This window comes from Antechinus flavipes, chromosome 3 (genome assembly GCF_016432865.1).
Source record: "Antechinus flavipes isolate AdamAnt ecotype Samford, QLD, Australia chromosome 3, AdamAnt_v2, whole genome shotgun sequence".
NCBI lineage: Eukaryota > Metazoa > Chordata > Mammalia > Dasyuromorphia > Dasyuridae > Antechinus > Antechinus flavipes.
In genome coordinates this window covers 424,843,689-424,865,443 of record NC_067400.1, presented here as the reverse complement: position 1 = coordinate 424,865,443, position 21,755 = coordinate 424,843,689, and the positions used below count along the sequence as shown (strand labels likewise).

At 34.4% G+C, this 21,755-nt stretch overlaps 1 protein-coding gene across 1 annotated transcript in view; it reads left to right on the top strand.

The window, feature by feature from the left end:
* XIRP2 (xin actin binding repeat containing 2) overlaps positions 1-21,546 on the top strand; it is a 61,873-nt gene extending 40,327 nt beyond the window's left edge. Inside the window, exons 3-8 of the mRNA XM_051986230.1 lie at positions 783-875; positions 2,073-2,145; positions 6,632-6,765; positions 7,446-16,869; positions 19,047-19,180; positions 21,448-21,546. Of these exons, the coding sequence (XP_051842190.1) occupies positions 783-875; positions 2,073-2,145; positions 6,632-6,765; positions 7,446-16,869; positions 19,047-19,141 (9,819 nt within the window). The 3' untranslated portion in view covers positions 19,142-19,180; positions 21,448-21,546. The remainder of the gene's footprint in view (positions 1-782; positions 876-2,072; positions 2,146-6,631; positions 6,766-7,445; positions 16,870-19,046; positions 19,181-21,447) is intronic.
* Positions 21,547-21,755: the final 209 nt, after the last annotated feature.

The window sequence follows — 21,755 nt, the reverse complement described above, 5'->3', positions numbered from 1 at the left end:
AGCAAGTAAGCTCATTGAAAACCATCAACCTCAGGACACTTGCTGAAATCAATCTCTGGAGCCCAACCAGGAAAGGTAATTTTGTCCAATTTTCTAATATCTTCATAAAAGAATTACTTTTTTATTATTTTTTCAATTTTGTTTTATTTTTCAGAAAAATAAATTTCCATTTTGCTGGATATTTTATTTTCTTATATCCCAATGCAAAATAACATGCTCTTTTCTAAATAGTGTTTTATTTTTTCTAATTACATGTAAGGATCGTTTCAACATTCATTTTCATAGGATTTTGAGTATAATAATAATTTCCAGTGATATAGGTTAACAATTTTCATGAATAAACACACCAATCAATCAATAAACAGTTATTAAATATTTAAATATACCAGACCCTCCATGAGGCACTATGGATATAAATTTGAAGAATGGAATAATCCCTTATCTCAAGAATAATAAATTCTAAATGGAGAGATAATTACTTCCAACATTGTTAAGCAACATATTAGACATATAGGATAATTTAGAAGGGAGGTCCTTAACAGTTGGGAAAATTTGAAAGGTTTCATGTGGTACTTGAATTGTATCTTGAAAAAAAAAAGAAGGATACTCTGTGGTAGAATGAAAAAAGAGTGCATTTCAGGCCTGGGGATGACCAGAACAAAATCATAGAGAGAAGATAGATTGCTGTAGGTGAGGAATAGAGACTTTTGCTTTTTCTCCTGCCAAATAAGATTATTATTAATTAAACTAATTAATTTTTAATTGCTTTTCTTCTTATTCAGGAGATAAAAAGTAGAAGCCATATCAATGTTTCAAGTGGCCACCAAGAAGTTGAAGGATATGAACAAGTGACTTCTAAAACACCTCAAATTGAGGTAAGAATTTAAGATAATGAAAAGATGATGTCTTAGTTGATAAATGAACAATGATCTTAAATAATAAAATAATAAGGTAAAACATAACTTAAAATAATTAAGATAATGATATTCAAAGCTCTTTTCATCTGTTTCATCATTTAATAGTTGGTTTTATTATCATTTACTCCATTTAATTCAATCAACTCTGAAAATATTAGCAACTGTCTCCCTACTTCAATGGAGGCAAATACTGGGGATAAAACATCCCTAGGATCATTAATATTATTTCATCCTGAAGATTAGTTTGATTTCAGTTTAGAGTAGTTTCAGGTCAGAAACATTTGTTAAATACATTTTATTACACAAGGTACTGTACTGTGTACATTGTTTAAAAGCAAAAAAAAAAAAAAAAAGGCAAAACATCCCAGTCATATGAGAGAAGATGTATATGTACATATATACATGTATAAATAAAGTAATTTCAAGAGGAAGAGAAGTTGAGAATATAAAGAAAGGCTCCATATAGGTGGTAGGAGCTGAGCTGAGTAAGAAGGACATTTTAGAGATGAAAGTCAACAAAGAGATAAAATATAGCTAGAAGACCAATTTGAATGTAGTGTAAAGAGCATTTCAAGTTGAATAAGAGGTTTAAATTTTGTAAAATCTAGTAGAGAGTTTATGGAGAGAGTTATGGAGAACTTTAAAAGGTCAACTAATAAGTTTATATTATATCCTACAGGCAATAAGAAACAACTGAAGACTTTTGGGAAAGAAAGTAAAATGGTCAGATATGTGCTTTAGAAAATTTATTTTGGCAATTATGTGGGAGCAGATAAAATGGAGACAGAAATCTTATAAGAGATATTAAATAGGAGACTTTTATAATAGTACACATGAAAGGTAATGAGAATCTAAGCTAAGATGATGATCATTATCAGTGTAGAGAATGGCACAATTGTCAGAGAATTGTGAAAGAATATTTGACAAGGTTTAGCAATTGTTTGGATTTGGGGAAAAGTCAAGGATATACCTGGGACTATGGGCCTACTAACATAGCTCTGTACTAGAAAGCATGAATAATGAGGATTAAATTTTGATTGCATCTCTAAGTGTACTTTGAAACATTGGATGAAAATATGTTTACATATCTACATACATTTAAGCAACACATTTCTAATATTTAAACATTCATTTAAATTTATTTCTTAAACACAGGTTTCTCATCTTGAAAAACATACCCAAGAAATAAACCAGGCCTCTCAGTCAAGTCAGTATGTTCAAGAAACAGGTAATAACTTGCTATTTTATTTTTGATCAAATACCTCCTTCTCCTAATGCAAAATTTACTTGCTCATTGCCAGTAGAGCAATATTAATTGTGATCAAACTATATAACTTTATACCTAAAAACTTAAATATAAGTCATAGTGTTAAAGATGCCAAAGTATGCATGTACATATGTGTGCATGTATATGTGCATATACAACCACACACATGTATGTATCCTTATGTGCGTATTTTCAAAATACACATGTGTAACATACATACACGTGTGTAACATGCTTATATGAATTCTATAATGGTGTCCCATAATAAGTGCTGCAGTATGTCTATATAAATAGCACATTAATTGGCCCATTTTAATAGTGACCATAGCTAATAACAATAACAGCAATAATAGCAAGCAATTAAAAGCCTTGCCCATAATCCATGCCATAAGGGGAATAAGACAATAGCAAAATAAGGCAATGCTAGCCAAAGGAATTTACCACATGGATTGTATATAGCCTAAAATATAGTTACTATGAAGGACCGACAGAGACCTATTTGCTGACCAATTGGATTCTGATGATGTCACTGATTGGGTTAAGGTGATTCTATGGGTCTAAGAAATAAAAGACATAATGTAAGATTGCAAACTAGAAGACACATCCAGTAAAATAGGATATCAATATTTCACCTATTATAAGTACTTTTATTTAGTAGGACCAACAGCTAAAGAGGATAATCCATGAGTGCAGATGCCCTAGACTGAAGATATAAAAAAATTTTATCATGTACAAGCTATACATCATAACAAAACTGGGAAAAGGTCTTATTCATACTACATGCTGCTTTTTGTTTGTGTTCCAAGTAATACATATTATAGGTTAATGCAAGATCTTTGTAACTTCAATTCCATGTCCAAATTTGATGAAGAATAAGGATTGAGAGTTTTATTTTAATCTGATGAGGGAAGAGCTAAAGAACTTGAAGGCATTAAAATATACTCAATAGCACCATCTAGTAATGAAATAGATGACCAAAAATAACACCAATGTCTTGAATGAGTTTGAAAAGGAGATGGGTATAACATAAAATTTAATTTTCAAAAGCTATTTTGACAGCACAACTACTATGACAAGTTACTAAAATTGGATTTAAAAAAAAAAAACTGGCTTCAGCCCTAACCATCACATGAACATGTTCTTCCATAATACTTGAACAAGTAGAAATCTTTTAGGCCTGTTTAAAACAGTAAATACTGTGGCTATTGTCATGGGAAGGGCCATAGAAGGAAATATGACACTATCTAGAAAAACTAATGACAAATATCAAATACCAACATGTCAGAAGCAACTTGAGAAAACTTTTGAAGACCTGTTGAAAGAGAATAGATTATACAATTATCTAGATCTTGTATGTAGTAGAAATCTTCTACATAATATCCTTTAACTAAAGGAAACAAAAAACAAATATGTATAATGGAATCCTAAAAATAAAAATAGAAATTAATAATACTCTCAATCAACAATTAAAAGTAAAAAAAATGTTAAGGCAATGCAAGGAATCAAAGTAGTACAAAGAATAAAAGTAACAATTCAACATCAATTTTTAAAAAATATTCTATACTGCCTTGAGGAAATTCAGATAGAAAGAGAATCTCAGCAAGATAATGATAACGATAATGTGGGAAATTCTAGACTCTCTGGCTGAGTCAAGTCCAACACAATGAAACTATAAGTTTGATATATGAAATAAAAAAACAGAAATCTAATGCACCATTTTCATCATGAATGGAAAAAAAAATCACTAAAGAACATGACAGACATTTTAGCCCCTCTGCAAAGTCAGAGGGACTAATTAAAAACTAAAATGTAGTGAGCTCCAGTAAGATTCATAATTTTTGTCTCACACACTTCATGGGGGTGAATAAATTACTTTGCCTTAGTGATGCAAATATGATCGCATTTTTAAAAATAAACACATAGTATCAAAAGATGAAGAAACCAATGCCCCTTCTAAATCTAGGTCTATTTCATAATTATATATTCTATATAAAGCATTTCATCTTTTATATCACTGAAAATCCATAAAGCATTCCAAAAGGGTTTCCAAAAATTCTCAGTGGTTTAAAGATCAATTTATTATTGATTCACTGACTGTTGAACATTTACACTATTTTTATTTATACTCGCCAAATCTTTGACTCAGAATTGCACTCAGAACTTGCATGTTTTCACAATATGTAAAATGGATCCAAGCATAGTAAAAATGCTAGAGTGATAGATGCTTATGTGAGAAACTATTCTCTACTTAAAACTCTCATTTCACAAATTAACAGAAAAGAGTCAGGATAGTATACATTACTAGATTTGTCAGATATGACTATTAATGATTCACCCCTGGAAAGTGATTCTTAAACTGCTAAGATATAAAAGTCAAATGGGCACATCATGCATGAAACCCATATGAACACAACCAATAATATATCAACAATGAAATATCAATCAAATGGTTGATCTATGTAAGCGTATTTATAAAGTTGAGTTTATGATAGCCATTCAAATCAGATCATTAATGACAGAAATTGCAGAAAGCAATAAAAACTGTGTAGCACATCACTAAAGATTGCAAAAATGAAGCTTCCATCAGATATCAGAATTATATAAACAAGAAGTTAAAATCACTGAAATCTTGTTATCCTTTATAAATGAACCAATCACAAATCTGTATTATATAAGTCCCCAAAATATCATTGAGAATACAACAAATAAGCTCTGCTCTAACTGTAGCATCCTTATGGACAAAACTGTAGTTCACAATTGTTAGATCTAATAGTAATCCATAAAAATGCAAAACAATTTTAAAATAAATGTTGTCACAGTAAATACTTATAATATCCAAAGAACATGGAATGAAAAGCTTTCAAAATGAAGTGCTCTAGTGGAAGAAATTATCAGTGTATGAAAACAGGGCAAAGTGAAGAACCCAAGCATAGCTAGGACATAGAAATTAACAGTGTATAAAAACAGAACAAAGTGAAGAACCCTAGCATGGCTAGGACATATTAGTACAGACATAGGGAGCACCAAGGGCAGAGGGGAGAAGGAGTAAGTAAGCATTATTCAACATATACTATGTACCAGGTGTTGTGTTAATCAAAGTTTTTACAAATACTGTCCCATTTAATTCTCATGACAATCTGTTAGTAACATGCTATTATTATTCCATTTTATAGCTGAGGAAACTGAGGCAGAATTGTGTCCAATAAGGCATCACTCTTAAGTGTCTGGAGCCAAATTTGAACTCAGGTCTTTCCAACTCCAAGCCCAACACTCCATATGTACAGACATTTCAAGATTGCTGATTTCTTTCAGTAGTGTGATTATATTGCTGTCATTGGACCTTTGCACTTTCCTATAAAGCATAGCAAGTTTCCTCTTTCTTGCTCTTTCTGCTTATCTTAGGCACAAATTTCAGGGCTTCACCACTTCAGGGTGCCATCTGCCCATCTTTCTCCCAAATACGGGGGTGTGCTAACTACAGAGCCTTTTTCAGAAAAGTATCTAACCATCCTTTTTAAAGTTATGAAATATCACACTTAACTAGAAGTTGAAACCCTCTGTCAAAAAAAAAATGACTAAGGTTAATCCTATCATTTTGAATACTCCGTCTTTCTTTCAGAATCATTAACTTTTCCCAAGTTGTAGCATTTTGATTTGATTTGGCAATAGAAAGTCTCTTTTAACTCTTGCCTGCTACTAGTTGTGAAACTATCCCCTGTCCTCAGACAATCTCTGGAACTACTTTCACCAAGCTTCAAAGGACAGTGTGGATATGAGACAATGTGGCTTCATTTGATCCCATATGCTCTAAGACCTTCCAGGTCTTTTGGTAAGAAAATGAATATAAAAAAATATCAGAACTAAGAAAAGATAGCAAAGTTATAAACCTGTACTTTCCTTGTCTACATGCCTAACTTTATTATGTACATGTGGTTAATAGAAGACAGGCTTCAAGTCATCACATGTATGTTAACTTAAACTTCACAACATACCTAGAAGATAGTCGCTATTATCTCCACTTTATTCTTGAGGGAAAAGGCTTAAACATTTAAAAGACATGCATATGGGTACACAAAATCTTTGATTTTCCTAACTCAAAGACTAGTTTGTCATTTCCTTTTGTATGTATATTTAGTATGCTAATCAATCCATTTCCCTATAAATTGATGCTTACCTCTAATTAATTTAAGTAATATACAATCTTGTTGACTAGCTTTAAAATTAATACTTAGGAAATAAGTACCACTTTCATAATTATGTGAAGAATGGGTAGATTTTCTTTCTTCCAATGAAGTGAGTAATGGGAAACTGTATTGCCTAACAAAGTCTGAAAACTAAGATGTATTGGAACATCCCGGTGTGCCTCTTCTTTTGGTTTTACTCCATTAAAGAATCATCCCTTCAAAAAACTGAAAAAAAATCTCCTGATGTTCTTTTGTGATTGCAGTTATTGATACACCCGAGGATGAAGAGATCCCAAAGGTTTCAACGCAGTTTTTAAAACAGCACTTTGAAAGGACAGCCCAAGAAAAGGTCCTTCATTCTGACAAAGATATGGCAACTCCAGCCAAACATATTAAGGTAGGTGATTTAACAAAGACGGTCATTTGGAGGGATGGCAGAATGGGTTAATAAGCACAGTAAAGGCCAGTTTAGAATAGAATACATGGTATTTCAAATTATTGCATATCTGTTTTTGACAACTAAGTAATTTTTAAAATTAAAAACCTGGATGCACACTATTGGGAAGAAGATCAGTCCAGCCAAGATTAAAGATGAAGAATGGTTAATACTTTTCTTCTTGGAGAAAATATAGACCTTGTACTTGATGTGAATTGGAATAGGGCATGGAAGTCAACATATTTCCTAATGTGAAACTGTCATAACTTCATAAATATCATGCCCACAGGTAAAATAATAAAATGTACTTTACATTCTTTTATCTATTCCTTTCTATATCATCCTTCTGTTTAGAATCCTGGCAAGGGGAGTACACCTTAAGTTTTCTGTTGCTTTCCTTCAGGTCATTTTTTTATGGCAAATTGAATAAAGGTAGAGAATACCAGTATTTGATATGGAATGTGGAAATGTTATGAAATGAAGGTTTTGGATATATTACATGTGCAACATTAAAAACTGCCCCTCTGAAGCCACTTAAATGAAGGACAGTAGGTTAATTTGTGTGGAAATATGATGACCCTGACCTACAAAGCCTCTTTTCCCTCTCTCACTCCTAAAACATAACTTTTTGTTCCCTAAAGATTGACAGTGAATATAAAGAAACTGGGTGGCCATCTCCACTTATTACTTCTGTAGCTGCCAGTGCTTCAGCCAGTCAGAGACAGGATACATCAACCACAAGGCACACAGAATACAGATCTACTTCATCTTCTGCACAGGGTAACACCACGAATTTTGGAAAGACAGAAGATTTTCCTCCTCCCCCACCTGAAATAATGCCAACATTAGCAGATGTGACAGCATTTTCCCAGTCCCCTGAATTCTCTAAGCCCCCTGGAAAATTCCCCATCCCCAAAGATTTATATTCCAAGCAAAGAAATTTATATGAATTAAATCGCTTATACAAACATATCCACCCTGAATTAAGAAAAAATTTGGAAAAATATTATATCAGTGATGTTTCTGAGATTGTATCTCATCAGATAGACACAGGGGATTCTGTTGCTGCAGATGTGCAGCAAACCCGCTATGTTTTTGAAAATACCGATGGCAGCAATCAAAAATGTCTGAACCCTGAAAGAGAGTTCCTTGAATGGGATGAAATTCTGAAAGGAGAAGTACAGTCTATGAGATGGATTTTTGAGAACCAGCCTTTGGATTCTATCAAAGATCAATCTTCTGGTGAAGATAACAGCAAAAAAAGCATTGCTGAGCAAGAAATCATTGCTGGAGGAGATGTGAAATATGCCACGTGGATGTTTGAAACCCAGCCAATAGATACATTAGGGGTTCATTCTTCTAGAACCACAGAAAGTGAACTGAAAGTTCCAGAACTAGCAAGGGGAGACGTACGCACAACCACATGGATGTTTGAAACTCAACCACTAGATTCAATGAACAAAATTCATCAGGACCAACAAGAAGGATCAGATGAAGTTGCCATTAAAGACATAACTGGAGGTGATGTCAAGACTGTGAAATACCTGTTTGAAACTCAGAATCTTGACCAACTTGGGCAGCTATATTCAGTGGATGAAGCTAACTTACTACAGCTTAGATCTGAACTGAAAGAGATTAAAGGGAATGTGAAGAGAAGCATAAAATATTTTGAAACTCAACCATTGTATGTTATCAAAAACAGCTTAGGGCAAATTCTTGAGATTAAGACTGTTCACCGGGAAGACATTGAAAAAGGAGATGTGAGAACAGCACGTTGGATGTTTGAGACACAACCATTGGACATGATTAACAAAGATGTTACGGAAGTTAAAGTTGTCCGTGGAATATCCATGGAAGAAAACATCAAAGGAGGAGTAAGTAAGGCAAAATGGTTGTTTGAAACCCAACCTCTGGAATCCATCAAAGAAGAATCTGAAATTTCCATCATTGAAAAGGAAACTATTGTAGGTACTGATGTTTCCAGAAAGTGTTGGATGTTTGAAACTCATCCTTTAGACACCCTTAAAGAAGTTACTGATTCAAATTCTTTGCCAGCTGAAGAAATAATAGGTGGTAATGTAAAAGCAACTAAGTACTTATTTGAAACCCTTCCAATGGATGTTTTAAAAGACAGTCCGGAAGTTGGTAAACTTCAAAAGATAGAGGCCTCTGAAGAAGAAAAGGGAGATGTGAGGCACCAAAAATGGATTTTTGAGACTCATCCTCTAGAAGATATTAGAAAGGGGGAGAAAGAGTATATAAGGACAGTTAAACTTGAAGAGATTGACAGAGGTGATGTTAGAAGCTACACACATATCTTTGAATCAAATAATTTAATTAAGTTTGATGAATCACATAAAATCCAAGTAGAAGGAGTGACCAAAGGTGCTGTAGAGTTCAATAAATCTCTCTTTGAAACAACTCCTTTGTATGCTATTCAAGATCATCTTGGAAGATATCATGAAGTTAAAACAGTTCAACAAGAAGAAATACTAAAAGGTGATGTGCGAAGTTGTAGGTGGCTATTTGAAACTAGGCCCATTGATCAGTTTGATGAGAGTATTCATAAATATCAGGTTATCAAAGGAATATCTACACGAGAAATACAGCCCGGTGATGTGAAGTCTGCTAAATGGTTGTTTGAAACACAGCCTTTAGATTCTATTAAATATTTTAACAACTTGGAAGATGAAGAAAGTAAAAAGCAGCAAACTGCAGATATTGTTAAAGGGGATGTAAAAACATACACATGGCTATTTGAAACCCAGCCAATGGAGGCCCTTTATGACAAGACAGAATTAGTGACTGATAATGAAGAAATTCATAAAGGAGATGTCAAAACATGCACTTGGCTTTTTGAAACTCAGCCACTCGATGCAATAAGAGATGACTCAGAAACAGTGGTCAAACTCCAAACTGTAAAACAAGAAGATATCCAAGGAAGGGATGTCCGCACAACCTGCTTTCTTTTTGAGACAGAAAACTTAGACACTATACAAGGAGAAGAAGGAAAGGAAATCAAGTCAGTAGAAGTGGATATTCAGTCTGGAGATGTTTCTAGCATAAAGTACAAATTTGAAAATCAGTCCTTGGATTCCATAAGTTCCAGTTCAGAGGAGGTTTTGAAAAAGATCAAAACCCTACAAGCTGAAGATATTCAGAAAGGCAATGTTTTAAATTGCAGGTGGCTTTTTGAAAACCAGCCAATTGAAATGATAAAAGAAAAACAAGAAGGTGATGAATTAGTTAGGACAGTGACAGACATACAAGGTGGGAATGTGAGAAAAGGATGTTTTATTTTTGAGACTTTTTCTTTGGACCAGATTAAAGACAAATCTGAAGATCTTGCCACTGAGAAAACCACAAGCAAAGATGAAATAATAAAAGGGGATGTGAAAAACTATAGAATGCTATTTGAAACACAACCACTCTATGCTATTCAAGACAAAGAAGGATATTATCATGAAGTGACAACAGTTAAGAAAGAAGAAGTGATTCACGGAGATGTATGTGGGACTAGATGGCTATTTGAAACAAAACCATTAGATTCTATTAATGAGTCAGATAATGTATATATTATCAAATCAGTAACTCAAGAGGATATTCAGAAAGGAGATGTTAGCTCTGTCCGATATAGATTTGAAACACAACCACTAGATACAATTTCAAAAGGGACAAATGTAATCGTTCCCACTATTGACTGTGTCCAAGGTGGGAATGTGAAATATCATAAGCAACTCTTTGAATCTGAAGAGTCTGATAAAAGAACTTATGTTAGAACAGTCAGTGTCAATGAAATACAACAGGGTAATGTAAAAACCTCTACTTGGCTGTTTGAAACTCATACTTTAGATGAGTTGACAGGAGAGGGGTCAAAATATGAGCATATCAAGACAGTCACCAAGGAAGATGTGCAGAAAGGTGATGTCAAACAGGCAATATGGCTTTTTGAAAATCAGACTTTAGATTCTATTAAGGAAACAGATGAATATGACACAGAAATCACCAGAGAAGAAATCCCTCCCTCTGATGTCAAAACAACAACATGGCTCTTTGAAACAACACCACTTCATGAATTTAATGAAAATAAAGTGGAAAAAGAGGAGATTATTGGAAAGAGCATCAAAGAAACCTTAGAAGAACTATATTCACAAAAAATGATTGAATCTCACGGAATTATCATTGAAGCAAGTGAAGTTGGGAATGTCCGGATGGCTAAATATAAACTAATGAATCAGGAATCTCCTGAAATACAGAAAGAAGAAGTTGTGAAAGGAGATATCAAAACTATAATGATGAATCTTCTTTCCAAGAGAAATGATGCCAAAAGAGAGATTTTAGTCAGTGAAGAAGAAAAGGGTGATATCAGTTTCACCAAAGCCCAGTTATTAAACAGATCTACAGAAATCCAATATGAAAAAGAAGAAATAGTGAGAGGGGATATCCAACAAACAATAAAAAACCTGTTCAGCGAAGAAAGATCTGTAAAACAAGGCATTATAATTCAGGAAGATGAAAGAGGGGATATTAATATGACAATCTATTGTCTTCTTCATGAAAATGATAACGATGACAAAATAGAACACGAAGAAATAATAGGTGGAGATGTAAAACGCACTATTCACAACCTATTGTCTTCTGCTGCAAACTATGAAATAGACAAAACAACTAAAGTGGATGCATCAGAGAGGGGAAATGTTCAGTTTTTCACAACATGCATAGAAGCTGGAGCATTAGATTACCTCAAACTACTGCAGACAGGGTCAAATGAATCACTTACAGCCTGGAAACCAGAAGGAGAGGAGGAAATAATTGGTGGTGATGTTGAAGGCACAAAGTTGTTACTAACAAAAAGAAAGTCTCAAATTGAACGTACTGTTAATGAAACTGACATCATCCCAGGAGATGTGCATAATACAGTTAAGGTTTTCATGACAGAGCCTCAGAGTACATCCTGTCAGGTACCCAAAGAAGAAATTATAAAAGGTGATTTGAAAGCAACCCTAAATTCCCTCAGTGAGGCCGTAAATCAGAAAACAGTTACAAAAAGAGAAGAAATTATAAAAGCTGACATGCTTACAACATTGAAGTCTCTTCAAGAAGCAAGCCACCAATGGAAAGAAACTGAGAAGCCTGATATTATCCATGGTGATATTAAACAAGCTATTGAATCTCTTGAAAAAGCAGTAAACACAAAGACTGAAATTCTGAAAAAGGAGCTTATGCGAGATGACCTTGAGGATACATTAAGAGCACTAAAAGAAGAACAGTATTCTTTCAAGATGATAGACAAAGAAAATGTAATCAAAGGAGAGACGCAGGCTGTGAGGCATGATCTGGTAGATTCCACTAAAGAATACAAAGCCCAGAGCAGGCAGGTAGGCCTCCCCAGGGACATAAAAAGGGACTTGCAGTCAAAATCTGAGTCATTTGAGCAAGAAGATACATTAGGAGTGCTTAAAAAACAGACCACAGTCAAATCTTTTCATGGATATTCAAAAGGAGAAAACAGTGAGATTGTTCCTCTAGAAGCCCCCAAAGGTACTGTAAAAATTGTCATAGGTCGTGAGCAAAACTGTGATGCCCTTGAGAAGAGCCTTCAAAGATTGTCTGATTCACCCCACAACAATGGTGAAAATTTGGCCAAGAATGGAGATCAAAACATCAGAATTGATTCTTCAAGAGCACAATATTCTAGAAAGGAACATGGGAGGAGTCAGCCAGCTTCTTATAGTTCAGTTCAGAAAAAAGTAAGGACTGAGAAATCAGAGATGGGTTCTATAATGAAAAAGGATATCTCTAGTGCTGCCTTGACTACTGAAAAAATGCAACAGTGTCAAACGGGTATGCTAAGCATTGGCCAGGAAACCAGGGAATCTTCCCATGAAAAAAAGACAAAAACAGCAACAAATACACCCAGTTTTGAGTCTTGTGCTAATCTCCACACAGTTAGCATTCCATCTAATGACAATAAAGCATGTGGAATAACTGATCATATTCAGAAGGAAATTTTACTAAAAGAGGAAATGAGACAAGCACAACAAGCTAGTGAGACTTTTGAAAGAAATGAAACAAACCTTCAGCAAATGAAGTCTTTTATTCCTTTGTCCCTTAAACAGGATATTCAAAATGTATCTGAAGAAAAAGCCATAAAGGGAAACCATGGAAAATTTAAAGCAACAACAGAAAGGAATAAAAAGATTGATGTTCATCAGAAAAATGAGAACCTTCAAACAAAGATGGATGCCTCAACAAACTTAAAAGTGATTGTGGAAAAATCCTGTAATCCAGTCAAATTGGCTGCTGTGAGTAATATGGCTGAAAATCATTCTTCCCTTCCACCTCCATCTCCACCTCCACCTCCACCATCCAATGCATCATCTGAAATTGAATTTCCTTTACCTCCTCCACCTCCTTTAATGATGCTGCCTGATAAACATGAGTTTTATTCGTTGCCTTCTACAGAAAAGATAAAGGCTGAATTTGATGGCTTTCCCTGCCTCCCTCCCCCACCTCCACCAGTGGATGACAAAGCTGAGAGAGAAAGCCCACCAACATTTTTGCCTCCCCCACCTCCTCCACCACCAAAACCTATACATGTTTTTCCTTCCACAATTCAAACAAAAGACAGTGAAAAGAATGTCCAGCAACATTTCCAAGAGTCAGAACAAACTCATTCAAGGGCCAGAACCTTAACAGGAAAGCCAACAACACTTCCACCTTCTCCCAAGTTCCCCAAACCAAAATTCTTCAGACAGTTAGATGAAAATGAAAATAATCTTAAATCAAAAATGACACCACTTCCTCTTCAATCAAATATGGGAACTATGGTGACAAAAACAAAGGAGCAAAATACAATGATGATGAAGAGCAATATGGAGCACAGCCAGAGACAGGAGAAAATTTATACTGAGACATCTGAAGAAAAACTACAATCATCCATTGCAGAGTCCAAGAAGTATTCCATTCAGACTGCTCAGGAAATATCACTTTCCAAAGATAAAAAGACCTCACCCCTTGTTAAATGTTATTCCCTTCCTTTAGATTCGGAACAGACAAGCCCTAAACCATATATCAGAAAATTCAAAACCCCTCTAATGATTGCCGAAGAAAAATATAGGCAGCAAAGGGAGGAAATCGAAAAACAGAAACATCAAAGCTCTTCCCATCGCATAGTCAAAACAGAAAATCATAATGAAATTGAATTAAAGTCTGAAATGAAAACACTATCACAGAAGTCAAGGAAAGAAGATGCTTTGCCTACATCAGCCACAAATGTCACACAATCAAATTCTACGAATGCAGTGAGCCTCCAAACTGAAGGGACTTCTAGTGAAACCCAGCTATCTGAATCAGTGTCTTTGGCTGCCCAGAAGCTCCAAAGTGTCTTGGATATATCCATGGATAAAGAACACATTCAAAAGGAAGCTCTCCAAGGTTCAAGGGATATTGTGCAACATAGTTTAGCTCATCAATTGGAACAAACACACCAAGAATATACTTCTCATAAAAGAGAGCAGGAAACTAATGAAAAGCAATTGTACCTGTCCCCAAAGATGCCATTGTCCCCAAGCTTAAAAGCTAAAAGTGTCAAGTTCCCAACTTTAGAGTTAAACTTAAACAAAATATCCCAAGATTTCAACATTTGTCAAAAGCAACCACTAGCTAATATTCAAGCCATGACTAAAGAAGAGCATCAAGAAAGACAGAATAATGAAATGAGTAAAACTATTAAAAATAAGGAAAATGTTACTGAACAATGTTATCAATTACACATGAAGGGAAAAAGAGGAATAGATAAAATGCCTACCAGTCCCTCAGAGAAGAATAAAAAAAGAGAATCAGCTAAAGTATATGAAAATCAAAAAGAAAGAATGGAATTAATAAACAAGAAAGTTTTAGCAACTCAAGAAGAAAACAAGAGAGAGATAGTGGTTTGTCCAAAAGAACAAAAACTAATAGTTGAAAGAAAACAAGAAGACCTTAAAAATAAATTAGAGAAAGTAGTCCAGCAAAAAGTTATTAATGTTGACTCACTGACAGAAAATCTTCAGCAAACCCAGATTCAAACTTCTGAATGTGAAGTCAAAGATAAAAAATTACCCCAGCAATATGATGGCCTGAAAGAAGAATGCCTTATAACCAAGAATATTCAACAGAAACAAGCTCCCCCTAATACTAAAGATTCCAAGGAAGATATAGCAGAGAATAAGGTTTTATTTTCTTCCCTAAAAAGTTCCCAGGATGATGATGGAAAATGTGTTGTAAATATATTAGAGTTCTTGAGAAAACGCGAAGAACTACAGCAAGTTTTGTCTCGGGTGAAACAATTTGAAACAGAACCAAATAAAAATAATATTAAAACATTTCAAATACTATTGAATATTATCCCAGCATGGTTGATGAATGAAGAGAGAAAAGAATATGGAACTCGCATTGCCATGGATAATAATTTAGAAAAAGTAAAAGAGGAAATAACCCATATTAAAAGTGAAGTGGAAGAAATGCTTATTTCTTGCGAGAACACTATCCAAATGTGCATGAACGCCTCCAAAGTAGAGAAATTGAGACGTGAACCTTCTAGTAAAGCATCTGCTAAAATATCAAACATTAGTGCTGGCTCTAACATAAAAATCCAAAAAGAGGAGAAAATTATGAAAGAGCAGGAATCTCATCAAAAAGGGAAACCCCATTCTAGTGGAGCTTCTCCTCAAATAGCAAACATTAGTATTGGATCTAACAAAACAGTCCAGAAAGAGAAGAAAATTATAGAAGAAAAAGACTCTCATCAAAAAGTGAAATCCCAACAGCAAATTAAACAGGTAGAATGTAGAACGATTTCTCCATATTTAAAACAACGTTCGCCATCACCTACTTTCATAACAATTGAGTCTACTGCCCGACGAACAGAGACTCCTGTTGTGAACAGACCTTCCTTGTCTCCTGTGAAGAAGGAAAGCGCATCTTCTCTTCCTTCCCAAAGCAGATCCACAACACCACCAGCGAGAGGTCGCCAGGCTTCAGCCTCTCCTTCTCCCCCTACAAGTCGCTCTGAGCAACTTGCCAAACTTAAAGACACCACAGCAAAATTGTCCCAAAGAACATGTCACTATCAGTCAATAATTCCAGGTCCAGTTGTAGAAAAAAGGGCTGAAATAGTTAAGTCTCCCGCAACTCTGCGACGTCAAATTAAGACGGAAACCCCAATACCTATAAATGTATCCCATGTCACTGCTAGTACAGTCAGAGGAGCCAAAGAAACACAAGAGGAAGTCCAACAAGTAGAGAAAAGGGCTACTTATGTTCGCAGGGATGGAGTCAATATCACAGAGCACATAGTACCAGATACTGAAAGTTTTGATTCCATTGAAATCATCCACAAAGTTGAAGTCCCTCAAGTGGGTTTGTCAGAACATTCTAAAATATATGAAGCTTCCAATCAAACAGTCCATATGGCTGAAAATGCTGTAAAAAGCCATGAAAGTGGAACAAACAGATGGCTAGAGAAATTTCAGAATGACCCAATTTTTGAGGCAAAGTCAAATGGAAGAGTTCACACAAATGGTGAAATAAACCATAACCTTAGACAGGAAATGCACACCTTTAGCACAAAGGGATTTGGATCAAGTGCTGTGGAAAGTGAAAGCAGAAACAGCAGTTTCAGAAACTTTTCTTGCAGACATTCCAAAGATCCCCAGAACAAAGTTCCACATAAGCAAGTCACAGAGTGCTCTGAAGCAAAGTCCTTAAGAGAATGTTTTTCAGGAGTAGATACATATGAAAATAAAATTGTTGGGTCAAGGACAGTAGGCTCCTCAGCACAAAACTCTGAAGCGGTTAAGCCTGGCTTTGACTTCAAGCATGCCCCACCAACCTATGAAGATGTCATTGCTGGCCACATTCTGGATATCTCTGCAGAAGATTCACCAGAAGAGCTCCTGAGGAATTTTCAGAAGACATGGCAGGAAAGTGAGAGAGTCTTCAAAAGCCTGGGATATGCTGTTTCTGATACTTCAGCAACTGAGATGAGGAGTAGCTTCCATGAGGAAGCTGCTTTTAGAAGTGGTAAATGAAATTATAAGGCATGAGTTTTGAAGTGTGAAGAATAACCAATTAAGGACACATGAGTCACTAACCAGAGTGTTTTGCATTAATGAAGTGTGTACATATTTCAAACAAGATAACTCCAAACTAATGAATGTGTCTATTATTTTTGCCTTCTCACTTTCCCCTGGCTGACTTTATTTATAAGTATTATTTATTATAATACCACGCCCTTTCCTGTCTTTGCTCAGCCATCATGATTCCACCTCCCCATTCCCTTTCAAAGAGATTGGATTTAAGTGAACAAACCAGTAAAAGGTTGGTTTTTAAAGCAGAGATTTGCTAAGGTAAATAATGGATTTCAAGGTAGTGGCACATAAGAAATAAGTCAAATATAATTATCATTATTCAATGGTAATGCTATATTTGAAATCAAAAGACTTAGATTCAAACTCTAGCTTAATCATTTAGTACCTGTATATTTCTTCATCTGTAAAATGTAAGGATTCTGGGTGCCTATGAGATGAATCCTTCTCTGGATCTATGATCCTATGATACTTCTAAGATCCCTTTAAGCTCCAAGTCTCTGATCCTATAAACTAAGAGCAAAATGTTGGTGTTTCATCTTTTAGTATTTTACCAATGATAGTGTTTTATCAGTGCACTTTAGAAAATACTCAACATTCCCTGACCCACTGTTGACATACTCTTAACTGCCAGAGTTAAGTGGTGTTTGTGTTGGAGTTCAATACAGCCTAGTAATAATCCAAGAAACAATTTAGAATGTTCATATGTGCTTTAAGGTTTCCTATTGATCTATTTCTCTGACAAAGGGATAAGAAGGAGTTGAATTAGACCCTTTATTTATTTACTGTTACAGAGGTTGTTTAGGATAGACTATAATGCCATTCTCTGTCCTGAAACACCAATGTTTTTCATCCTAAGTCAAGACTAAATTTTCCAAAAGGAATTTATAATATATATATATGAAATTATATACTGTGATTGGGTGTTGCTTCTAGTGATAAATTTATTCTATAATTGGAATTTGAGCTTTCTATATTCAGTCACTTAAAAAAATGCTTCACATGCAAAAAAGATTTATATAATTAGCTAAAGTCATTTATTATAGTTAATTCTACCAGGTAGATTGAAAAAAAAAGTCAAATTTTAAAACAAAAACCGTAAAAACACTAATAATAATTATCCCTCCATCATATTTGCAACATATTGTCTAGTTTAACAGGTTAATGTGGTTCCTTGATGGGCTTGCTCCTGGCATAATTAAGCAAAGCCGTCTAATAAATTTCAGATGCTCAACTTCTGCTCAGAAACACATGGCAAATACAAAAACAGGTCTTAAAGGAAGGAAGAATATCATATTTATCTGAAAGTCAACTGAGTATCAAATATTAAACATAAAAGATTTTAGCAGCCAAGATAGAAACTAAAGAATCCAAGTATGTTGTATCCACTTACAGATTTCTTTTTGATGGCAAGTAAGATTATTAAGACTTTCTTTGGTCATATTTTATGCATAATTGTATAACTTAGCTATTATGTTTCTAAGCACAGAGCAAACAACAACTAGAACAGACTAAAGAGCTGTGGACTTCTTTGTATGATGAACAGCAAGGAAAGGAGACTGAAAAATGATTATAAACAGACACATTTATTCAAAAAGCCAGTTAGTTAATCTTAGGTAGAACACCCCCACACTCATAAGAAGCCCTGAGAATATCTGAATTACAATATAACAACTGCTATTCAAAATAATAACTAAGTTCCAAATTATCAATCTTAGGATAGTAAATAGTATATTTTAGAAATTCTCTTGATTTCATTGAATCAATGAACAGATTAATATTATTATATGCTTTCTTATATTGAAAAAAAATTTGTAACATAAGGCTTCCTACTGTTTGATATGTAGCTGTGATATGTGGAATTACAGTGATGTTAACATGCACACATTCATAGACTTATATACAAAAACATAGTCTTGTTGAATTATATTGGCTTCAGATACATTGTGATCAATATTGCATGACCTACCTATTATCAAACAGTGAAAACTACTGGTAATCATGGTAATGCCTTTTATCTGCATGCACTGGCTTTTAAAAAACATTTGCTAAACTCTTCCTAAGAGATGTCTGAAGAAGATACCACAAACCATTGCAATTTTTTCCTTCCAGAAACTTCTACTTCAGGACAAGGAAATGTGTACACTTTGTCAAAAGACTGTTTATCCAATGGAATGCCTGGCAGCAGACAAGAACATTTTTCATAAGTCATGTTTTCGATGCCACCATTGCAGTAGTAAATTGAGGTAAGTGAGGGAAGAAGGATTATTTGTTTTCTGAAACTTTTTTTTGAAAACACCACAGAATAGACTATGTACTACCTTTCCTCTCATCTTTCCATTTAAACACAAGTATAACAATGATATACCACAAGTATAACAATAATTATTACATACATCACAAAATATGTTTTTACATATGGCCTTGAGCTTTTTCTTAAGTCACTCATTGATGTTTTTGCTTCTTAGAGTATTTGATTTGTTAATGACCTTGAGGGCAAAATTGTTTGAGTTCTTACTGTTGCTGTTATTGCTGCTGATTCCTTTGTTATCCTCAGCACCTACAACAGTTAATTTTTGCCTACTAACAGTAGGCAGTTAATTTTTGTTTATACAGGGAGATGAAATGGGGAATAAAATGAGATTCCCCCAGGTCTGGAAAACTGGCTTCATATGTGCAATCAAAATGGCAGAACCGTTATCTTGCTCTTGTATTTCATATTTATTATGATTCTCCTGCTCCTGAAAACCTTAAAGTATCATTTAAATATATATATATATATATATATATATATATATACACCTATGATTTCACTGATAATATCTGATAAGAAACTTCCTCTGTAAATTCAAATCAGTGACTTTTCTACAGTTTAAAATATGAATCTGTTGCTTGGAACACTGAGAATTTAAGTGACTAGCTCAGAATGATATCTCCAGCATGTGGTCAAGGCAGGGCTTGAATTTTCCTTAAAGATCAGTTCTTTGTCCATCCTGGATGGCCAAATAGATCCCCGTTCAAAACAAGTCTTCTTATTTAAAAGCTAATAAGATTTGGTTGGCCTGAATTTTGACTGATATTTTAAAAGGATCCTTTCCATAATTTGAAGGAGCCTAGGGATTGGTAGTGGTGCCAAAGACAAATAGCTTCTTCTATTGCAGTACTATGAGCTATACTGTGGAAGGGAATATTTTGTAAGACTTGAATTATCAATTTTAGAAAGAATCGTGGAATGATGAATTGTAAAAGTAAAATGAAAGGCAGTGTTTCACTTGAGGACTTTAGAATTTACATAAATAATTTAAGTGATTGGATAAATTATTTTCTCCACAGGGTATTAGTGATATTCTTATCACATTCTTCAGAAGAATTTTTTTTCAAATTGATAAGACCTGATAGAACTTGAATTCCATTGTCCTTTGAGGAAAAAAGGCTATAATATTTTCTTCCCTCCTAGAAAGCATTCTCTTAATAGCCTGGTCTCTAATTCATGTTCATCTGTCCTTGTTCAAGTCAAGAAAGCAGCTATTAAAAAACCATAGTCACTATGTGGAGTATAAGAACTAAAGCATTCCATAGGTGATAATCATCTCTGTATAAATTGAAGTCTTAAGGTCATACCAACAATGACAGAAAAATACTCAGTTAACTCATTTGGGAAATATCCAGTGCTGAAAACGTAGCCTAGAAAAATGGTTCCAAATTTACTCATCTTTCAGGACCCTTGAGGTGAATGCATTTAAATGAGTCTGATTTTTGATGAGTAAAAATGGGAGTGAATTACTTGTCATTCTGAGATGATAAAATGGGGGTTATCACCATGTATAGCACTTTGATTAAAGACTTTCAAGTCTAACCTATTTAGCTTCCAATAGGTTCTCAGTTTGTTGGACTCTCCCCCACCCATCCCCAGCAAAAGAGACAGGGGATACAATTAAATGTGTAGTGAGTTCCTATTTATCCAGAATCCCAATAAATGAAAGTCTCAAAAACCTGGATTTCCCCACTCTCCCCCCGACCCTCAGTGTCCAACTTTGCTATCAAGATATATTTACAAGTAAATCAAACCTTAGGGAATTGTTTTTTTTTTTTTCAAAACAGCAAGTTATATAATATTTCATAGTATTAATTCAAATTTAACCCAGTCTCTTAGGTCATCTACATCTAGAACAACAGTTTAGTATAACCCCCATTATGATGACCTACAGCTGCTATAACATCACACAATATTTTATGATATACTAAAGAGAAAAAATATTTGTGGTCAATGTAGTTTCAGGGGTAAGTAAATCAATACAATGCCCTTTTTTGTTTGTTTGTTTGTTTTGATTGGCAATTCAACTAAACTAAGTAAACCTAGGTTAACTGGGACACTTCATTTTTAATTATTTCAGATGGCCATTTTTCATACTAAATAATATCATGTAATTTTAGCGGAAGTCTGAACTTTGTTAAGTTGCAGTAGATATGCCATATACTATAAAGTGTTTTCTTTTTTCCTCTTTTTTGGCAGCTTGGGAAATTATGCATCACTTCATGGACAGATTTATTGTAAACCTCATTTTAAGCAACTTTTCAAATCTAAAGGAAATTATGATGAAGGTTTTGGACACAAGCCACATAAAGAGAGATGGCGTTGTAAAAATCAAAGCAGTTCAGGAGACTTTGTTCATAATGAAGAAATAGATTTAAATAAGAACATAACAACACCCCAGACACTTGATGTTCTCAGCCAGCACACAGATTCAGGCAATGGTGATGAGCCAGGGGAGAATTTGAAAAAACCTATTGAGAGGGGCAAACTGAAAATTACCTGGCCTC